The following is a 13967-nucleotide window of genomic DNA, read 5'->3' as shown; positions in this document are numbered from 1 at the left end:
GCCCCTAGCGCTGCCTCCCTTTCCCTCTCTAACCAGCTCCCTTGCTGCCCACCCACCCCCCAAACTGGGCATCCAGCTGCCTCCTCTGGGCTTGGCTCTGTCCTGTCATCCTCCTGCTTCTCAGTCAGGGAGTCATTTTGACAACAAGAAGGGACACTGGACACTGAGAGCCTCAAAAGGAAAGTGAGGGAGCTGGAAGCCAGATACCTACCGCCCTCCACTCACCTCCACTCAGCTCTGCTTTCTGAGGAGGACAGAAGTGCCTGGGAGGCAGGGCTGGTCACTCTTTATTGGTGGGCGGTGCAGGGGGTCTAGGACTGAAGGGTCCTGGGCCCAGCCCCCACTCAGTCCCCATGGGCCCTGGTGGCTGTGCTCAGGCCTGGGGGAGCCTCTGGGCTGGGGGTGGGGGTGAGGTGCTGTACAGAGAGAGGAGATGGAGCCAGGAAGACAGGGCGGCTGGGCCAGGGCAGTTGGGAGGCAGATGAACGGATCAATGGCAGCTGAGCGTGTGCATGAGGGCTGGCTGTGAGGGAGGTCCTAATGCTGACCTGGGAGGGAGGGGGGATGGAGGAGGAGCAGAGGGCCTGGGTCCCCCACCCCCCAGTGGCTGGAGCAGCAGAGTCCCTGGGGAAGCATGTTTGCCTTTGTGCCTTTCTGTCGGAAGAGAGTCAGCTCCCTGAGACAATATCCATTTTTATATTTCTTGGAAATTTCACGGCATTCATTTCAGGGAAAATAAAAGCTGTCATTGCTGGAGAAATGATACCAATCAGGGCCTGAAAGGGCTGGGAAATTATCCTCCTGGAGACAAAATGTTGAGGGAAAAATGCAGATTAAAAGCACAAAGAGACACTTTACCATGGTCCTGCCCTCCCCTCCCCCTCTAAGGAATCACCACATTTTACATAACTCCACCTTCCCTAGGTGGAATTAATTGAACCCAGGAAGAACTAACTCTCGGGTCAAAGGAGGACTGTGAAATGGCCAGAGATGGAGGCAGAGAGTATCCAGAGGGGTAGCACAGAGGTGGACACAGAGACAGACAAGGGACAGGCAGGGTGTGGCAGAGGTGGCCCCTTAGGGCCTGGCTGATGAGCCGCCCCAGGGAGGGGACTGGACAGTGGGTCCTTTAGTCCCTGCCTTACTGTGGTTTATCTTAGATGGGGCCCCATGGCAGTCTCGGGCAGTCTCTAACTCCATTTAGGTGAGTCCTGCAAGCTGGAACCCTCAGGCCTGGCAGCACTGGTGCTTTGTGGGGTGCCCTGCTAGGGACCGTGGAAGCAGAGTGGGTGGACAGCTCAGGGCAGAGAAAGCAGAGACTCCGGAAATGGTATCATTCACGCAAGAAGCAAGCCCTGAGTTCCGTGTGTCCTGCAGGGACCAGGCCCTGCCGGCACAGTGTGGAGTGAGGTCTGGCGGCAGCAGGCCGTGTCCAGGGGCTGGGAGTTGTGGCAGGGAGGTCCCACATTGAAAAAGCAAGTTGAGGGACTTCCCTCCTGGTCCAGTGGTTAAGATTCCATGCTCCCACTGTGCAGGAGACAGGTACAGTCTCCAGGAACTAAGATCCCATATGCCATGCAGCACAGCCAAAACCCTACAAACAACAAACACAAATGGAACCAGAAGAAGTGGGTGGATAAATTCATAGTCCCCCATGCTGACCTGTCTCCCACCTATCCAAATGCCAGGGTCCTGAGGTCCAAGGGCCTGTTTGAGGCAGAGCCCGCAGGCTCCCGGAGCTGGCTCCTGCAGGGTGGGTTCTTTCATTACTTTCCAGTCGTTTTCTCCCCCCTGGGCCAGGGGCTTGCAGCGGGTACCACGGCCAGTCAAGGTTTGGGGGAAGTGCTGAGTCTGGCCCTGTGGCCCCTTCTTGTAGCAGTCTCCAGAACCCTTCCCCCATCACTGCCAACCAACACCCAGGTGGTGGTGGGGAGGTGGTGGTGGGGGGGGCGGTGGAGAGAGCTGGGAGGTGGGCCTAGGTATGGACAGGAGCTGAAGGAGAGGACTGGGAAACCCCTGATTGAAAGCGCTCTGGTCCAGGCGCTACCGGCACTATTTCAGCGCGCCCCACAGCCTATCCGTGAGTCCTCCCTGGACGGTGCTCCAGTCCTGTGAGCTGGGCTGGGCTGGCTCATCGTCTCATCAGCTTTAGCTTGAGCCTCTTTCAGACGGGCTGGCAGGCACCCCTGCGTGGGGGCGGGGGGGGGGGCGTCGAATCGGAGGGGACCTGGGACCCTCATTCCTCTCGGGACTAGAATTCCCGAGCCCAGAATCGGTGCCAGACCCTCGGGAGCTTGTTCCCGCAGCCGCCTTCCCCGCCCCCGAGCTGCCACCGAGCTGACAGGTAGCCGGGATGCAGGCAGGAAGAAGGAGGGGGTGCGGGGGGCGCGCGGAGGAGGGTGGAGCCGCCGGCGCGCCCCCTCCCTCGGGGCCGGCGGGCGGCGCAGCGCGGCGCGGCAGCAGAGGAGGCGGCGGGCGCACGGAGAGAGCGGCCGCCCGCCCCGCTCCGCCCGGGCTCCGGCTCCGGCTCGGGCTCCATCTGCGCGGTTTCCGCGCCGCCCGAGCGCGCACCTGCTGGGTAAGTGGCACTCGAGCCCGCCGCCGCCGCGGCCAGCGTCAGCCACCTCCGCCACCGCACCGAGCCTCCAGGCTTTGTCTACGTCCTCGCGGCTCCGGCTCCGGCTCCGGCGGCGGCGGCGACTCGCGGGCTCGGGGTTCGGGCTCCGTGGACTGCCCGGCGCGACGCGGGAGGCTGCGCACCAAGGGCTCGGGGCGCACCGGGCCAGCTCGCTCTGCGCAGGGGATGAAACTTCGTCCAAGTTTGGGTTCCGGGGAGAACCTGTTGAAGCCGGGAGGGGCCGGGGGGCGAGGACGCGGGACGGAACCGGTTCCGGGTCCTTTAGGGCCGTCGGGGCTTTCTCCCTGATCCAGGGCGGGACGGCGCGCCGGCGCGGGGGCTTGGCAAAGGGCCTGCTGAGGGTTCTGGCCATTGAATAGAGAGGACGGGGCCGGGGATGGCTCTGCGGACATCCGCGAGGACCAAGTTTGGTTCTCGAGGCGCCTTCTTGAGCGTCTGGTTCCAGTGCGGAAAGCTGAAGGCGGCTTCAGGGCCCGCATAGACGCCGCACTGACCACACCTCCTTTTCCCGGCCTCCGCTTCCCCCCTCCCCCCATCTGGCCTTGGCTGTAGCAGGTCCGGGGCAAGCAATGAAGAGAAGAGAAACAGCCTTTCATTGACGGCCTACTACGTGCCAGGCCCGGTGCCCGGCGCTTTATTACAGGGGTCTTCCCCAGCCTGCGGCGGGCACGTGTGTGCGGGGACAGGGGACGGTAATGGACGTACGGTGCCTACAGTGGCTGGTGGCCGCTCGGAGCCTTCTCCCTCCCTCCAACCCCGAGTGGCGCAGGGAGGCCAGGCCCCAGACCCACTCGCTGTTGGGGACTCTGGGTGGCCTCCAGCCTTTGGACCTAGGCCTGTGCTCTTCCTCTTTGGGCTCGTGGGTCCCGTCGGGCCCCAGTGCCTTTCTGAACCTGTCTGCCTTTCCTGCAGCTGCGGCCCGGGGGCCATGCAGAGGCCGGCTGGGAGCCTGGCGGCCCGGTGCAGCCTGCTGTAGCAGAGACCGCCCAGGGCTGCGCGGCGGCGGCAGCGGAGCCATGGAGGCCCCGTATTCGATGACAGCACATTACGACGAGTTCCAGGAGGTGAAGTACGTGAGCCGGTGCGGTGGGGGAGGCGCACGGGGAACGTCGCTGCCCCCCGGCTTCCCGCTGGGTGCGGGGCGCAGCGCCACCGGGGCCCGAGCCGGGCTGCCGCGCTGGAACCGGCGCGAGGTGTGCCTGCTGTCGGGGCTGGTGTTCGCCGCGGGCCTTTGTGCCATCCTGGCCGCCATGCTGGCTCTCAAGTACCTGGGTCCGGGGGCGGCGGGGGGCGCCGCCTGCTCCGAGGGCTGCCCGGAGCGGAAGGCCTTCGCGCGCGCCGCGCGTTTCTTGGCCGCCAACCTGGACGCCAGCATAGACCCGTGCCAGGACTTCTACTCCTTCGCGTGCGGCGGCTGGCTGCGGCGCCACGCCATCCCGGACGACAAGCTCACCTACGGCACCATCGCGGCCATCGGCGAGCAGAACGAGGAGCGCCTGCGGCGCTTGCTGGCGAGGCCGGGGGGCGGGCCGGGGGGCGCGGCCCAGCGCAAGGTGCGCGCTTTCTTCCGCTCTTGCCTGGACATGCGGGAAATCGAACGGCTCGGCCCGCGGCCCATGCTCGAGGTCATCGAGGACTGCGGGGGCTGGGACCTGGGCGGCGCGGCGGAGCGCCCGGGGGCGGCGGCTCGCTGGGACCTCAACCGGCTGCTGTACAAGGCGCAGGGCGTGTACAGCGCCGCCGCGCTCTTCTCGCTCACCGTCAGCCTGGATGACAGGAACTCCTCGCGCTACGTCATCCGCGTGAGTGAGCCACCCCCCCCAACCCCCCGCCACGGGCACCCCTACAGGCGGCTAGGAACTAGGAGTGCCTCGGCCTGGCACGCCTGCCCCGCGCGCCCTGTGCGCCCGGGAGACCGGTGCGGAAGAGGGAGGTTAGGGGAATGGAGGGGAGCGCACACCGGCAGAGCGCGGGAGGAGGGCGCAAGTAATTTCCCTCGAGTAATTGCGGTGTTTAGCGGAGCCGCGGGAGCCGCAATTTCCCAGCCCTCTGGCAGGCGGTGAGAGCTCTGGGAGGGGTGTGCTGATGGGCTGTGGTGACAGGCCTGTCGGGCTGAGGCTGGCTGGAATGCCTGGTGGCGGGGGGAGGGGGGGGCAGGGGTCAGCTGTCAGTGCGCGCTAGAGTGCCCCTCAAGGGTGGGGAAAGGAAAGGATTTCAAGAGGAAAGACAGGACGGGTGGCAGGGACCTGGGTTGGAGGGTAGGGAGGGTGGGGGCCGGGGAGCCATACCCATTCAGTCCCCAGTCTAGGCCAGTCAGTCCTGGAGGCTTAGATCAGCTGCTCTGGATTGAGGCGGGGGCTGTCGTCTTTATGCTCCCGGGGCTTGTGACAGTGGATGCCTGGCAAGTCCTCCGTTTGCCTTTTGGAAGGGGATTCAGTCTGTTTGCAGGAACCCGGAGTGTTGGTGTCTGACCGCCATCTCTCCCCAGATTGACCAGGACGGGCTCACCCTGCCAGAAAGGACCTTGTACTTAGCTCAGGACGAGGAGAGTGAAAAGGTGTGGGAGCATGGGATGGAGTTCTGGGGAAGCCCTGGGGCTCCGGGAGGCATGGATCAGGGCCTAGCACCAACTGCATCCTTGCCCTGCCCCTTCCTGGTGCAGATCCTAGCAGCGTACCGGGTGTTCATGGAGCGCCTGCTCAGCCTCCTGGGTGCTGAGGCAGTGGAGCAGAAGGCCCGGGAGATCCTGCAGCTGGAGCAGCGGCTGGCCAACGTGAGCAGGCGTCGGCTTCGTGATGGGGGCGGGAAGTCTCGGGCGGGGCTGGGTCAACCCTGCCCTTCATCCCCAGATCACAGTGTCCGAGTATGATGACCTCCGGCGAGACGTTAGCTCTGTGTACAACAAGGTGACCCTAGGGCAACTGCAGAAGATCACCCCCCACGTGAGTGCCACCCAGCCCTGCGGCGTGGTGGGGAGGTGCTGATCTTGGGACCCCTGGGCTGTCCCCTCCCCGAGGCCTTCCGTGGCCATGGACTCCTGTGACTTCTGGTCGCCTCTCCCTGGCCCCCTCTCTGTCTTCTGTGGTCCCTGCCACACCTGGTCCCACCGTCCCCATCCGTGGCCCCCCCAGCTGCGGTGGAAGTGGCTGCTGGACCAGATCTTCCAGGAGGACTTCTCGGAGGACGAGGAGGTGGTGCTGCTGGCCACAGACTACATGCAGCAGGTGTCGCAGCTCATCCGCTCCACCCCCCGCAGGTAGGGCTGCCAGTCGCTCACCTGCCCCCCTCCCCCGGATCCCTCCCCTGCATCCCAGAGCTATCTGCTTGGAGAGCTTGGAATCCCTGCCTCCATTTCTGTCCAGTATCGCATTGCGGAGGCAGGTGAGGAGCACTGGAAAAGGAGTCCCGATCCCTAGGTTCAGACCTGGCTGTCCCCCCTACTGTGTGGGACCCTGGGCAGGGCTGGGAGTTTCCCGGGCTGCAGTTTTCTCATGTGGGGATGGCAAGACTTGAGTGAGCCTGAAGTTAAAAGGGGATGCTGTGGCAGTTACTCTGCTCCCCCAGGGCCACCGGGAGGAAAACCTCCCTGGGCTCTGCCCCATCTCAGGAAGGAGCCGAGGCCCCTCGAGGCCAGCTCTGAGATAGGCAGTCACCCCAAGCGCCCACTCTCCCACCACACGGCAAGTGGAAAACGGTGCTGGCCCGTGCTCCAGGAGCACCCAGCGCTTTCTCACTGGCCCAAGGTGTATCTGCTGTGTGTGGGTCCAGCCCTTCTCCCTGACTGGGGCTGGGAGGACCTGGGATGACCCTCAGTCCTGTGCAGGTGCTTGGTCCTGCCCCGGGCTGGTGGGTGGGGGTGGGGCGCCTGTTGGGACACCGCGTTGCTTCACCTGGCCCTTAGGATCCTGCACAACTACCTGGTGTGGCGTGTGGTGGTGGTCCTGAGCGAGCACCTGTCCCCGCCGTTCCGAGAGGCACTGCATGAGCTGGCCCGGGAGATGGAGGGCAGCGACAAGCCACAGGAGCTGGCCCGTGTCTGCCTGGGCCAGGCCAACCGTCACTTTGGCATGGCACTCGGTGCCCTATTTGTACATGAGCACTTCTCGGCTGCCAGCAAGGCCAAGGTCAGGCTGCCTGGCCTTGGGGAGTGGGAGAGTGGGGGAGTGGGGGAGTGGGGGAATGGGTGCTGAGCCAGGGATGAAGTTTTTGCATGACTGTGGTCCAAGCATGAGGAGCACGGGGAGCCCTGCACATCCCCCCTGCAGCGAGGGGCACCAGGCTCAGGGAGGGCTGAGCCCTCCCTGAGCCTCCAGGGTGCTCCTCACTGGGCCTCCTCCCCCAGGAAGCCTACCTGATTTGTCAGCCGCAGGACGCTCTCCCCACCAAGCTCCTGCCCGGCCTGCTCTGCCATGCTCAGTGGGATGGCCCTAGGAATGTACGTGATCTTTGCTGGGGCAGTTAGCCCCTTCCAGACTGAGTTTCCTTTCAGGGTCCAGGGCCTGAATCTCTTACCTCCAAGGTCTCCCCTTGGTGCTGAGCACCAAGTTCTGGGCTTTGGAAGTGGTGCTGAATGATTAGGGGGGTACCCCTTGCTCCAGGTGCTGGGGGCCCAGAGCTATGGCCTCCTGGATTGATCCCTTGATCCTTGATCCTTGACCCCTGACCCTGCAGGTACAGCAGCTGGTAGAAGACATCAAGTATATCTTGGGCCAGCGCCTGGAGGAGCTAGACTGGATGGATGCTGAAACCAAGGCGGCCGCACGGGCCAAGGTGAGATGGGATCCCGGTCCCATATGTTGGTTCCATAAACACGCATTGAGTGCCTACTCTATGCCAAGTGCTGGGATAACAAAGGAGACAAAGATGCCTCTGTGGAGTTGGCATCACCCAGCCTCCTCTCCCGCTTCCTTGAGCCCCACTCCTTCACTGGCCCTGGAGCTTTCTCCCTTGGGGGGTTAGGGGGCTATCTCCTGAGGCCCTGGCCCACTCCTGACCCTCTCGCTTGCAGCTTCAGTACATGATGGTGATGGTGGGCTACCCGGACTTCCTGCTGAAACCCGAGGCCGTGGACAAGGAGTATGAGGTGGGCCTGCCTGCTGCCCCTGCCCTAACCAGCCACGCTTCTCCAGGCCTATGGCCAAGACCCCCATGGAGACCAACCACCACCGCAGGGAAGGAGCCAGAGCCCTCAGCTGATGGACACTGGGAGGGCATGGGACCTGCCAGGTGGTGGTCTGGCCCTGCCTCCTGGCCTGCTGCTGAGTGCTGCCCATCCCCTGTGCAGTTTGAGGTCCACGAGAAGACCTACTTCAAGAACATTTTGAACAGCATCCGCTTCAGCATTCAGCTCTCAGTCAAGAAGATCCGGCAGGAGGTGGACAAGTCCACGTGGGTACCTGGCCTGGAGCAGGGGTCAGGGGTACCATGGTGTGCCATGGAGACAGTGTTTCTAAACAATGCCTGGAGGAGGGCACACTGCCTCACAGACATGCTAGCATGGGGAGGGGGGACTGGGCCTGCATAGGGTGTGGGGTCCGCCTAGGAGAGGCCCAGGACATAGCATTAGGCTGGGACATCAGGCCATTCTTTAAGGAGGAGGAAGCTAGGAGGTAGGGGGTGGTAGAGAACGGAGTGTGGGTTCCCCCAGCTGACCCCAGCCTCCCTCCACAGGTGGCTGCTCCCCCCACAGGCACTCAATGCCTACTATCTGCCCAACAAGAACCAGATGGGTAAGGGGGCGTGTCGGGAAGGGGTTGGGGTGGAGTTTGTGGTAAGGGTGGGCAGGGCCTGGAGGTGGGGCGGGTCTCCTGCTGACCACGCCCTCTCTGCAGTGTTCCCCGCTGGAATCCTGCAGCCAACACTGTACGACCCTGACTTTCCGCAGTGAGTATGGGGCCTGGTGTGAGCCAGAGTCCCAGCCATGGCCTTGTCTGCAGGGTGGGCAGGGAACTGCTCAGACTGCCCGAGGCTCAGGCTGGGCACAGGAGTCAGTTGCAACCCTGGGTCCCCATAGTCCCATTTCATTGGTTATTTAGAAAAAGGTGTAGGTTTTTTTTTTTTTTTTTTTTTTTCATTCTTTTAGATGTCCGGAGTCCCTTTTTTACTTCGGTTGAGGCTTCTCTGGGCATTTCAAAAGTGAAGCAATCTAGGGAAAAGATTAAAGAAAAAAGATCTAGGAAAAAGGCTAGATCTCATATGGGATGCCTCAGTTACCCTCCACCCCTGTTTCCACCCACCGCCTTGACCGCCGAAATCTGTTAGATGTTATTTCCTAAAAGAGCTTTCAGGTATCACTGGCCCCTTTCACATACCCCACAAGGAAGCTGAGGCACGAGAGTCCTGGGACAGTGGAGACACTGGCCCTCCTGGGCTACCTCGTGGCCTGGCCGGGGCTTCCTGAGACCGCCGGGGCAGCAGACCAGTGGGGCTCTCAGAGGGCGGGCGAGGTTGGGGCCTGACACTACTGCCCCGGCCCAGGTCTCTCAACTACGGGGGCATCGGCACCATCATCGGGCACGAGCTGACCCACGGCTACGATGACTGGGGTGAGGCCTGCAAGTGGCCTGAGGAGGTGGGGGACAGGCAATGGTGGGGGGTGAGGGAGGCAGGGTGGTGAGGACTAATTGAGGCCCCGCAGCTGCCCCGTGCCTGCCAGCTGGCAGGTAGATGGACAGGGAGCCTCAGCCAGCCCCGCCTGCCCCCACAGGAGGCCACTATGACCGCTCAGGCAACCTGCTGCACTGGTGGACCGAGGCCTCTTACAGCCGTTTCCTGCGCAAGGCCGAGTGCATTGTCCACCTCTATGACAACTTCACTGTCTACAACCAGCGGGTAAGGCCCCCACCTCGATGACCCTGGGGTCCCACCCCTTGGCACACTCCTGGCGCTGCACAAACCTGGGACCCCAGTCCCTACACACCTGCCAGGGTCCGGGTGCACATTGACTTGGATGCGTGCGTGAGTTCATACAGACACACACGCATGTGGGGCACAAGGTGGGGGAGCCCTACCCAGAGTTTCTGGGAAAGGGAAGGTGGGGAGAGGGCAGGGCCCAGGGAGGCCAGACCTGAAGGAGTCCAGAAGGCCTGGGCAGCCTCCAGCCTCTTTGCTTCTCGCCAGGTGAATGGGAAGCACACGCTTGGAGAGAACATTGCAGACATGGGCGGCCTCAAGCTCGCCTATTATGTGAGCCCCCCTGCCATGCCCTCCACCTCTGCAGGGAGGGCTGGGGGACCCTGAGGACTGGGCTAGAGACCTCGTCACCCTTCCCCCCGACCCCGTCCTGTTGGTCTTGGAGGGGAAGGTACTGTGCTGGGCAGAGGGCCTCCTAAGTCCCTCAACTTCTGGGAAAGCAAAGAGGGCTGCCTGGAGGAGGTGGCCCCTGCCTGGGCTTAGCCTTCTGGAGAGGGAAGAAGTTAGGGACCCAAGGGCTCAGCCTGGTGGGCAGTGTGTGGAGCTGGGGTGGGTGACCGGCTGGCTAGGTGGAGGGTGCCAGGTGGCCCCGCACGGGCACCCCAGCTCCATGCTCTGCGCCCCCAGGCGTATCAGAAGTGGGTGCGTGAGCACGGCCCTGAGCACCCGCTGCATCGGCTCAAGTATACGCACAACCAGCTCTTCTTCATCGCCTTTGCCCAGGTGGGCCGGGTGGGGGCCGGTGGGGTTGGGGTCAGCTTCCAGCCTGTCTCCTCTGGGCCACTCCTCAGAGGCATTGCCCCCCTACCCCGGGCTGTGATGGGGGATGAGGACCTAGTGTGCAGAAGGAGTGATTGTACAGGCTGGTCCGTGGACTCCTGGCCTCACGCCCCCGCTGCTCCCCTCTACCCCTCATCTGGCCCCAGAACTGGTGCATCAAGCGGCGGTCGCAGTCCATCTACCTGCAGGTGCTGACCGACAAGCATGCACCCGAGCACTACAGGTCCGCCCCCTGGCTGCCTGGGGCTCATCCCCTCCTTGTGTCGGTGGGGTGGGGGGCGTGGCGGGGGGGACGTGGTGGGGTGAGAAAGGACAGCTGGGGTCTGGTGGCCCCTAGGACCCACCCTCTGTGGGTCTCTCTCTAGGGTGCTGGGCAGCGTGTCCCAGTTCGAGGAATTTGGCCGGGCCTTCCATTGCCCCAAGGACTCGCCCATGAACCCTGCCCACAAGTGCTCTGTATGGTGAGCCTGGCCGCCCACCTGCGCCCCCTCCCTCCCTGCACGAACCGCCTCCCGCCAGCTGCCGGGGCAGGCATGGACCCGGCTCTGGTCCACTCGGGAACCCCCCACCTCGTCCTCGCCTCCCCAGCCCTTTTGGGACTCTGCACCGCCCCACTGTCTCCCACTCCAGGAGAGACCCAGAGCAGGGCTGAGGCTGGGCTCCAGGAGGGCGTGGGGCAGAGACTCTAAGGTCCCCAGACTGGGCTCTTGGGAGCCAGAGCCTCCACCAGTTTGCACTGTCCAGGCCCCCCACCTTCACTGTGTTCTTGCTGCTGAGTCTGGTCAATAAAGCTGCTCTACTGTCGCCTTGGCCTCCTCAGGGGCCCCAGGAGCAGGTGGGGTTGGATGGACTCCTTGCCTTAACAGAATGGGACCTAAAGAAGACCTTCTTGTCCCCTCCTGGTGGCCTCAGCTGGGCCGACTCTGTCCCACATCCCCGGCTCTTGTCTTTCTTACCAACCATACACTCTGGGGCTTCCCTGATAGCTTAGTTGGTAAAGAATCCGTCTGCAATGTGGGATACCTGGGTTTGATCCCTGGGTTGGGAAGATCCCCTGGAGAAGGGAAGGGCTGCCCACTCCATGATTCTGGCCTGGAGCATGGACTGTATAGTCCATGGGGTCACAAAGAGTCGGACACGAATGAGCAAGTTTCACTTTCACTTTTACACTTTCACCCAGTCTGCCCGCCTCACCTCAAAGTCTTGCCGAGGTCCCTGGACTAGCCTTATGGGGGCCAGAACGCCGTGCCCAGTGACCTCCACCCCAGCATGACTCTGGGGCCTGACTTCTCCTGGGTGTCCAGAGTGGTGCCCCGCTCACCCCTGCAGGAGTTTCTGCAGTGTCCCCAGCCAGTCATGGAGCCCAGGCCAGGCTTTGGCTCATCTTCTTGGAGAAAGAGGACATGACCCGTGACCTGAAGGCAGGAGCTCCTTGGGAAAAGAGAAGGAAGGGCGTGGTGGAGGACGGGGCACGGGGGAGGGGGGAGGCCCCAGTGTGGCTGTGGGGGGAGGGGAGGAGATGTGCTGCTCTGTCTTGGATAGGAGGGCAAGGGGAGGGAGGAGCCTCCCTGAGGGGTCCCAGGGGTCTGCAATGATGAGGCTGGCCGCCCTTCCTCCTCCAGGCCTGTTTCTGTTACATCAGGGGTGGTCTAGAGAGGGCAGCCGCTCCCGGGGCCCTGCCCTGTGGATGTGCCTAAATTGTCTCCCACTGCAGAGGTGAACCTCTTGCCAGTCCACCTCCTGTCTTTATGCTCAGATGTCCGTCCACCTCTCAGCCTTGAGAGGCTCTCAGAAACTCTCTGTTATCTGAGCCTTGGATACCCCAGACTCGGGGAGGGGAAGACGGAAGGCACACCCACCACACAGACTGAGCCACAGCAGAGGGTGCAGGGGGGTCCACAGAGAAGAGGCAGGAATGAAAAGGGGACCCCATAGAAGGGGGAGTGGCTGAGTTCCTGAGGGGCAGGGCTCTGCACACACAGAGGCTGCAGGCATCAGTCCACGGCACAGAGCCCTGCTGGGAGCTGCCTGTCAGGGTGGTGGGGGGTGGTGGTGGTGGTGAGGGGGCCCTCATATTCAGAGCTCCTTAGAAGTGCTGTGTTTATGGATCTTCCTTCGTTTCCTCTGGAAGCCTCTTTCCCCCTGGGCTGGGCATGTGCATATCATGTTTTGCGGAGTGAAGGCAGAGACTGTCTAGCTCCCTGTCTCGACCTGCCCCCCACCTCCTGGTCCCATGCCTCACCCCCGCCCTCTGGCCTGGGATCCTGGTTCGAAACTAGATCCTCAGGAACCCCCTCTTGCTCTGCCTCCGGCTCCCTGAGTGGCCCAGCTCTACCCAAGACAGATCCTTCCTGTCTCCCAGCTGGCACAGGGGAGGCCTTTGGGGCTAGGGGGGCCAGTGGGGTGAGACTCCAACAGGAAGTGCCGTGAAGCCCAGGTACTCCTGGGGCCAAGTTCCTTTCCTTCCCGTCTGTACCCAGCTGAGGGGGCCAGTGCAGTTGGGCTCGTAGAGGAAGGTGGGCCCCTGGGATAGGGTACGGGGTTCCTGGCCTCCAGGCTGGTCCCGAGCTGGAAGCTGGGAAGCCTGAGTGTCTCAGCGGCTGGCCAGGGCCCTCATGCCCAGTTGTGTCCTGGGGGAGACTACCCACCCTCCTGGCAGGGTCGTAGACAACAGGCCATGAGGCCACCGGAGACCCCCTCAACCTGATGGATTCCTGCTGGGCTCACAGCGATGACATCACTGCTACCTGGGGCTGCAGGCTCCTTGCACCTTTCCGGGAGGACGGAGGGAGACCAGAGGTCAGCGGGATCACAAACCAAGGGCATCCCAAGGACAGCATCCCTGTCCTTGTGCTAAGTTGCTTCAGTCATGTCCAACTCTGCAACCCCATGGATTGTAGCCCGCCAGGCTCCTCTGTCCATGGAATTCTCCAGGCAAGAATACTGGAGTGGGTTGCCATGCCTTCCTTCAGGGGATCTTCCTGACCCAGGGATTGAACCCATGGCTCTTACATCTCCTGCATTGGGAAGCCCACCCCCGCACCCCCACCCTAGCCCTTAGGGACCATGAAACTTAGACAGCCAAGGACCTCAGAGCTACAGGGTGGCCCTGCAGGGCACAGTGGTGACATGGGTGTCACCCATTGGTTCCCAGACTGCCTTTCCAGACAGATCCTGAGAGCATACTCATTGCAACCCAGTGAAGTGGACGGAGGACAGAGGACAGAGGCAGCCCCTTTTACAGACAGGGAAACTGAGGGGAGTCACGTGCCTGCCTAGGGTCACGCTGCTTGTGTCGGCTGATGGACACGTCTTGGTTGCTGGGTCCTCTTGAGCTCCGGATGTCCATCCCACCCTCAGCATCTCCCCTCGATGAGTTCTGTTAGGAAACCCAGCACACAGCATAGAGGCAGCCACTTTACTGTCCACTAGGCCCTGTGCCTGCAGTCCAGCTGAGGATCCACTGGCCGTGATGCTGAGCCAGCTCAGCACAGCTGCCCACTCGGCTTCAGTTTCCCTTGTGTTGGCTGAGGGGCTCAAACGCTGTGGTGAAGGTCCTTCCGGTTGTGCAGCGATTCTAGAAGTCGCCCCGGGGCAGCTTGTCGCAAGGCTGGGTCCATCCCTCCCAGAGAAGGAG

General features: G+C 62.8%; 1 protein-coding gene across 3 annotated transcripts; it reads left to right on the top strand.

Annotated features, from left to right (window-relative positions):
• Positions 1 to 2443: 2443 nt before the first annotated feature.
• Positions 2444 to 11134, top strand: ECEL1 (endothelin converting enzyme like 1). 3 transcript variants are annotated; one of them, XM_044937959.1, is made up of 19 exons: positions 2444 to 2578; positions 3551 to 4440; positions 5127 to 5195; positions 5301 to 5411; positions 5488 to 5580; positions 5770 to 5894; positions 6540 to 6762; positions 6981 to 7073; positions 7310 to 7408; positions 7647 to 7721; positions 7923 to 8026; positions 8309 to 8367; positions 8470 to 8521; positions 9116 to 9183; positions 9345 to 9469; positions 9758 to 9823; positions 10178 to 10273; positions 10477 to 10553; positions 10696 to 11134. In XM_044937959.1, exons 2-19 carry the CDS (start codon positions 3655 to 3657, stop codon positions 10793 to 10795), a joined length of 2421 nt encoding a protein of 806 aa, XP_044793894.1. In that variant the 5' UTR covers positions 2444 to 2578; positions 3551 to 3654; the 3' UTR covers positions 10796 to 11134. The 3 variants fall into 3 exon arrangements, with proteins under 3 accessions (XP_044793894.1, XP_006054752.3, XP_044793895.1); XM_044937960.1 differs by lacking the exon at positions 2444 to 2578 and adding an exon at positions 3190 to 3330; XM_006054690.3 differs by lacking the exon at positions 6981 to 7073.
• The last annotated feature ends 2833 nt before the right edge of the window (positions 11135 to 13967 follow it).

Source organism: Bubalus bubalis, chromosome 2 (genome assembly GCF_019923935.1).
Source record: "Bubalus bubalis isolate 160015118507 breed Murrah chromosome 2, NDDB_SH_1, whole genome shotgun sequence".
In the NCBI taxonomy this organism is placed as follows: domain Eukaryota; kingdom Metazoa; phylum Chordata; class Mammalia; order Artiodactyla; family Bovidae; genus Bubalus; species Bubalus bubalis.
This window is presented reverse-complemented; position numbering and strand designations above follow the sequence as displayed.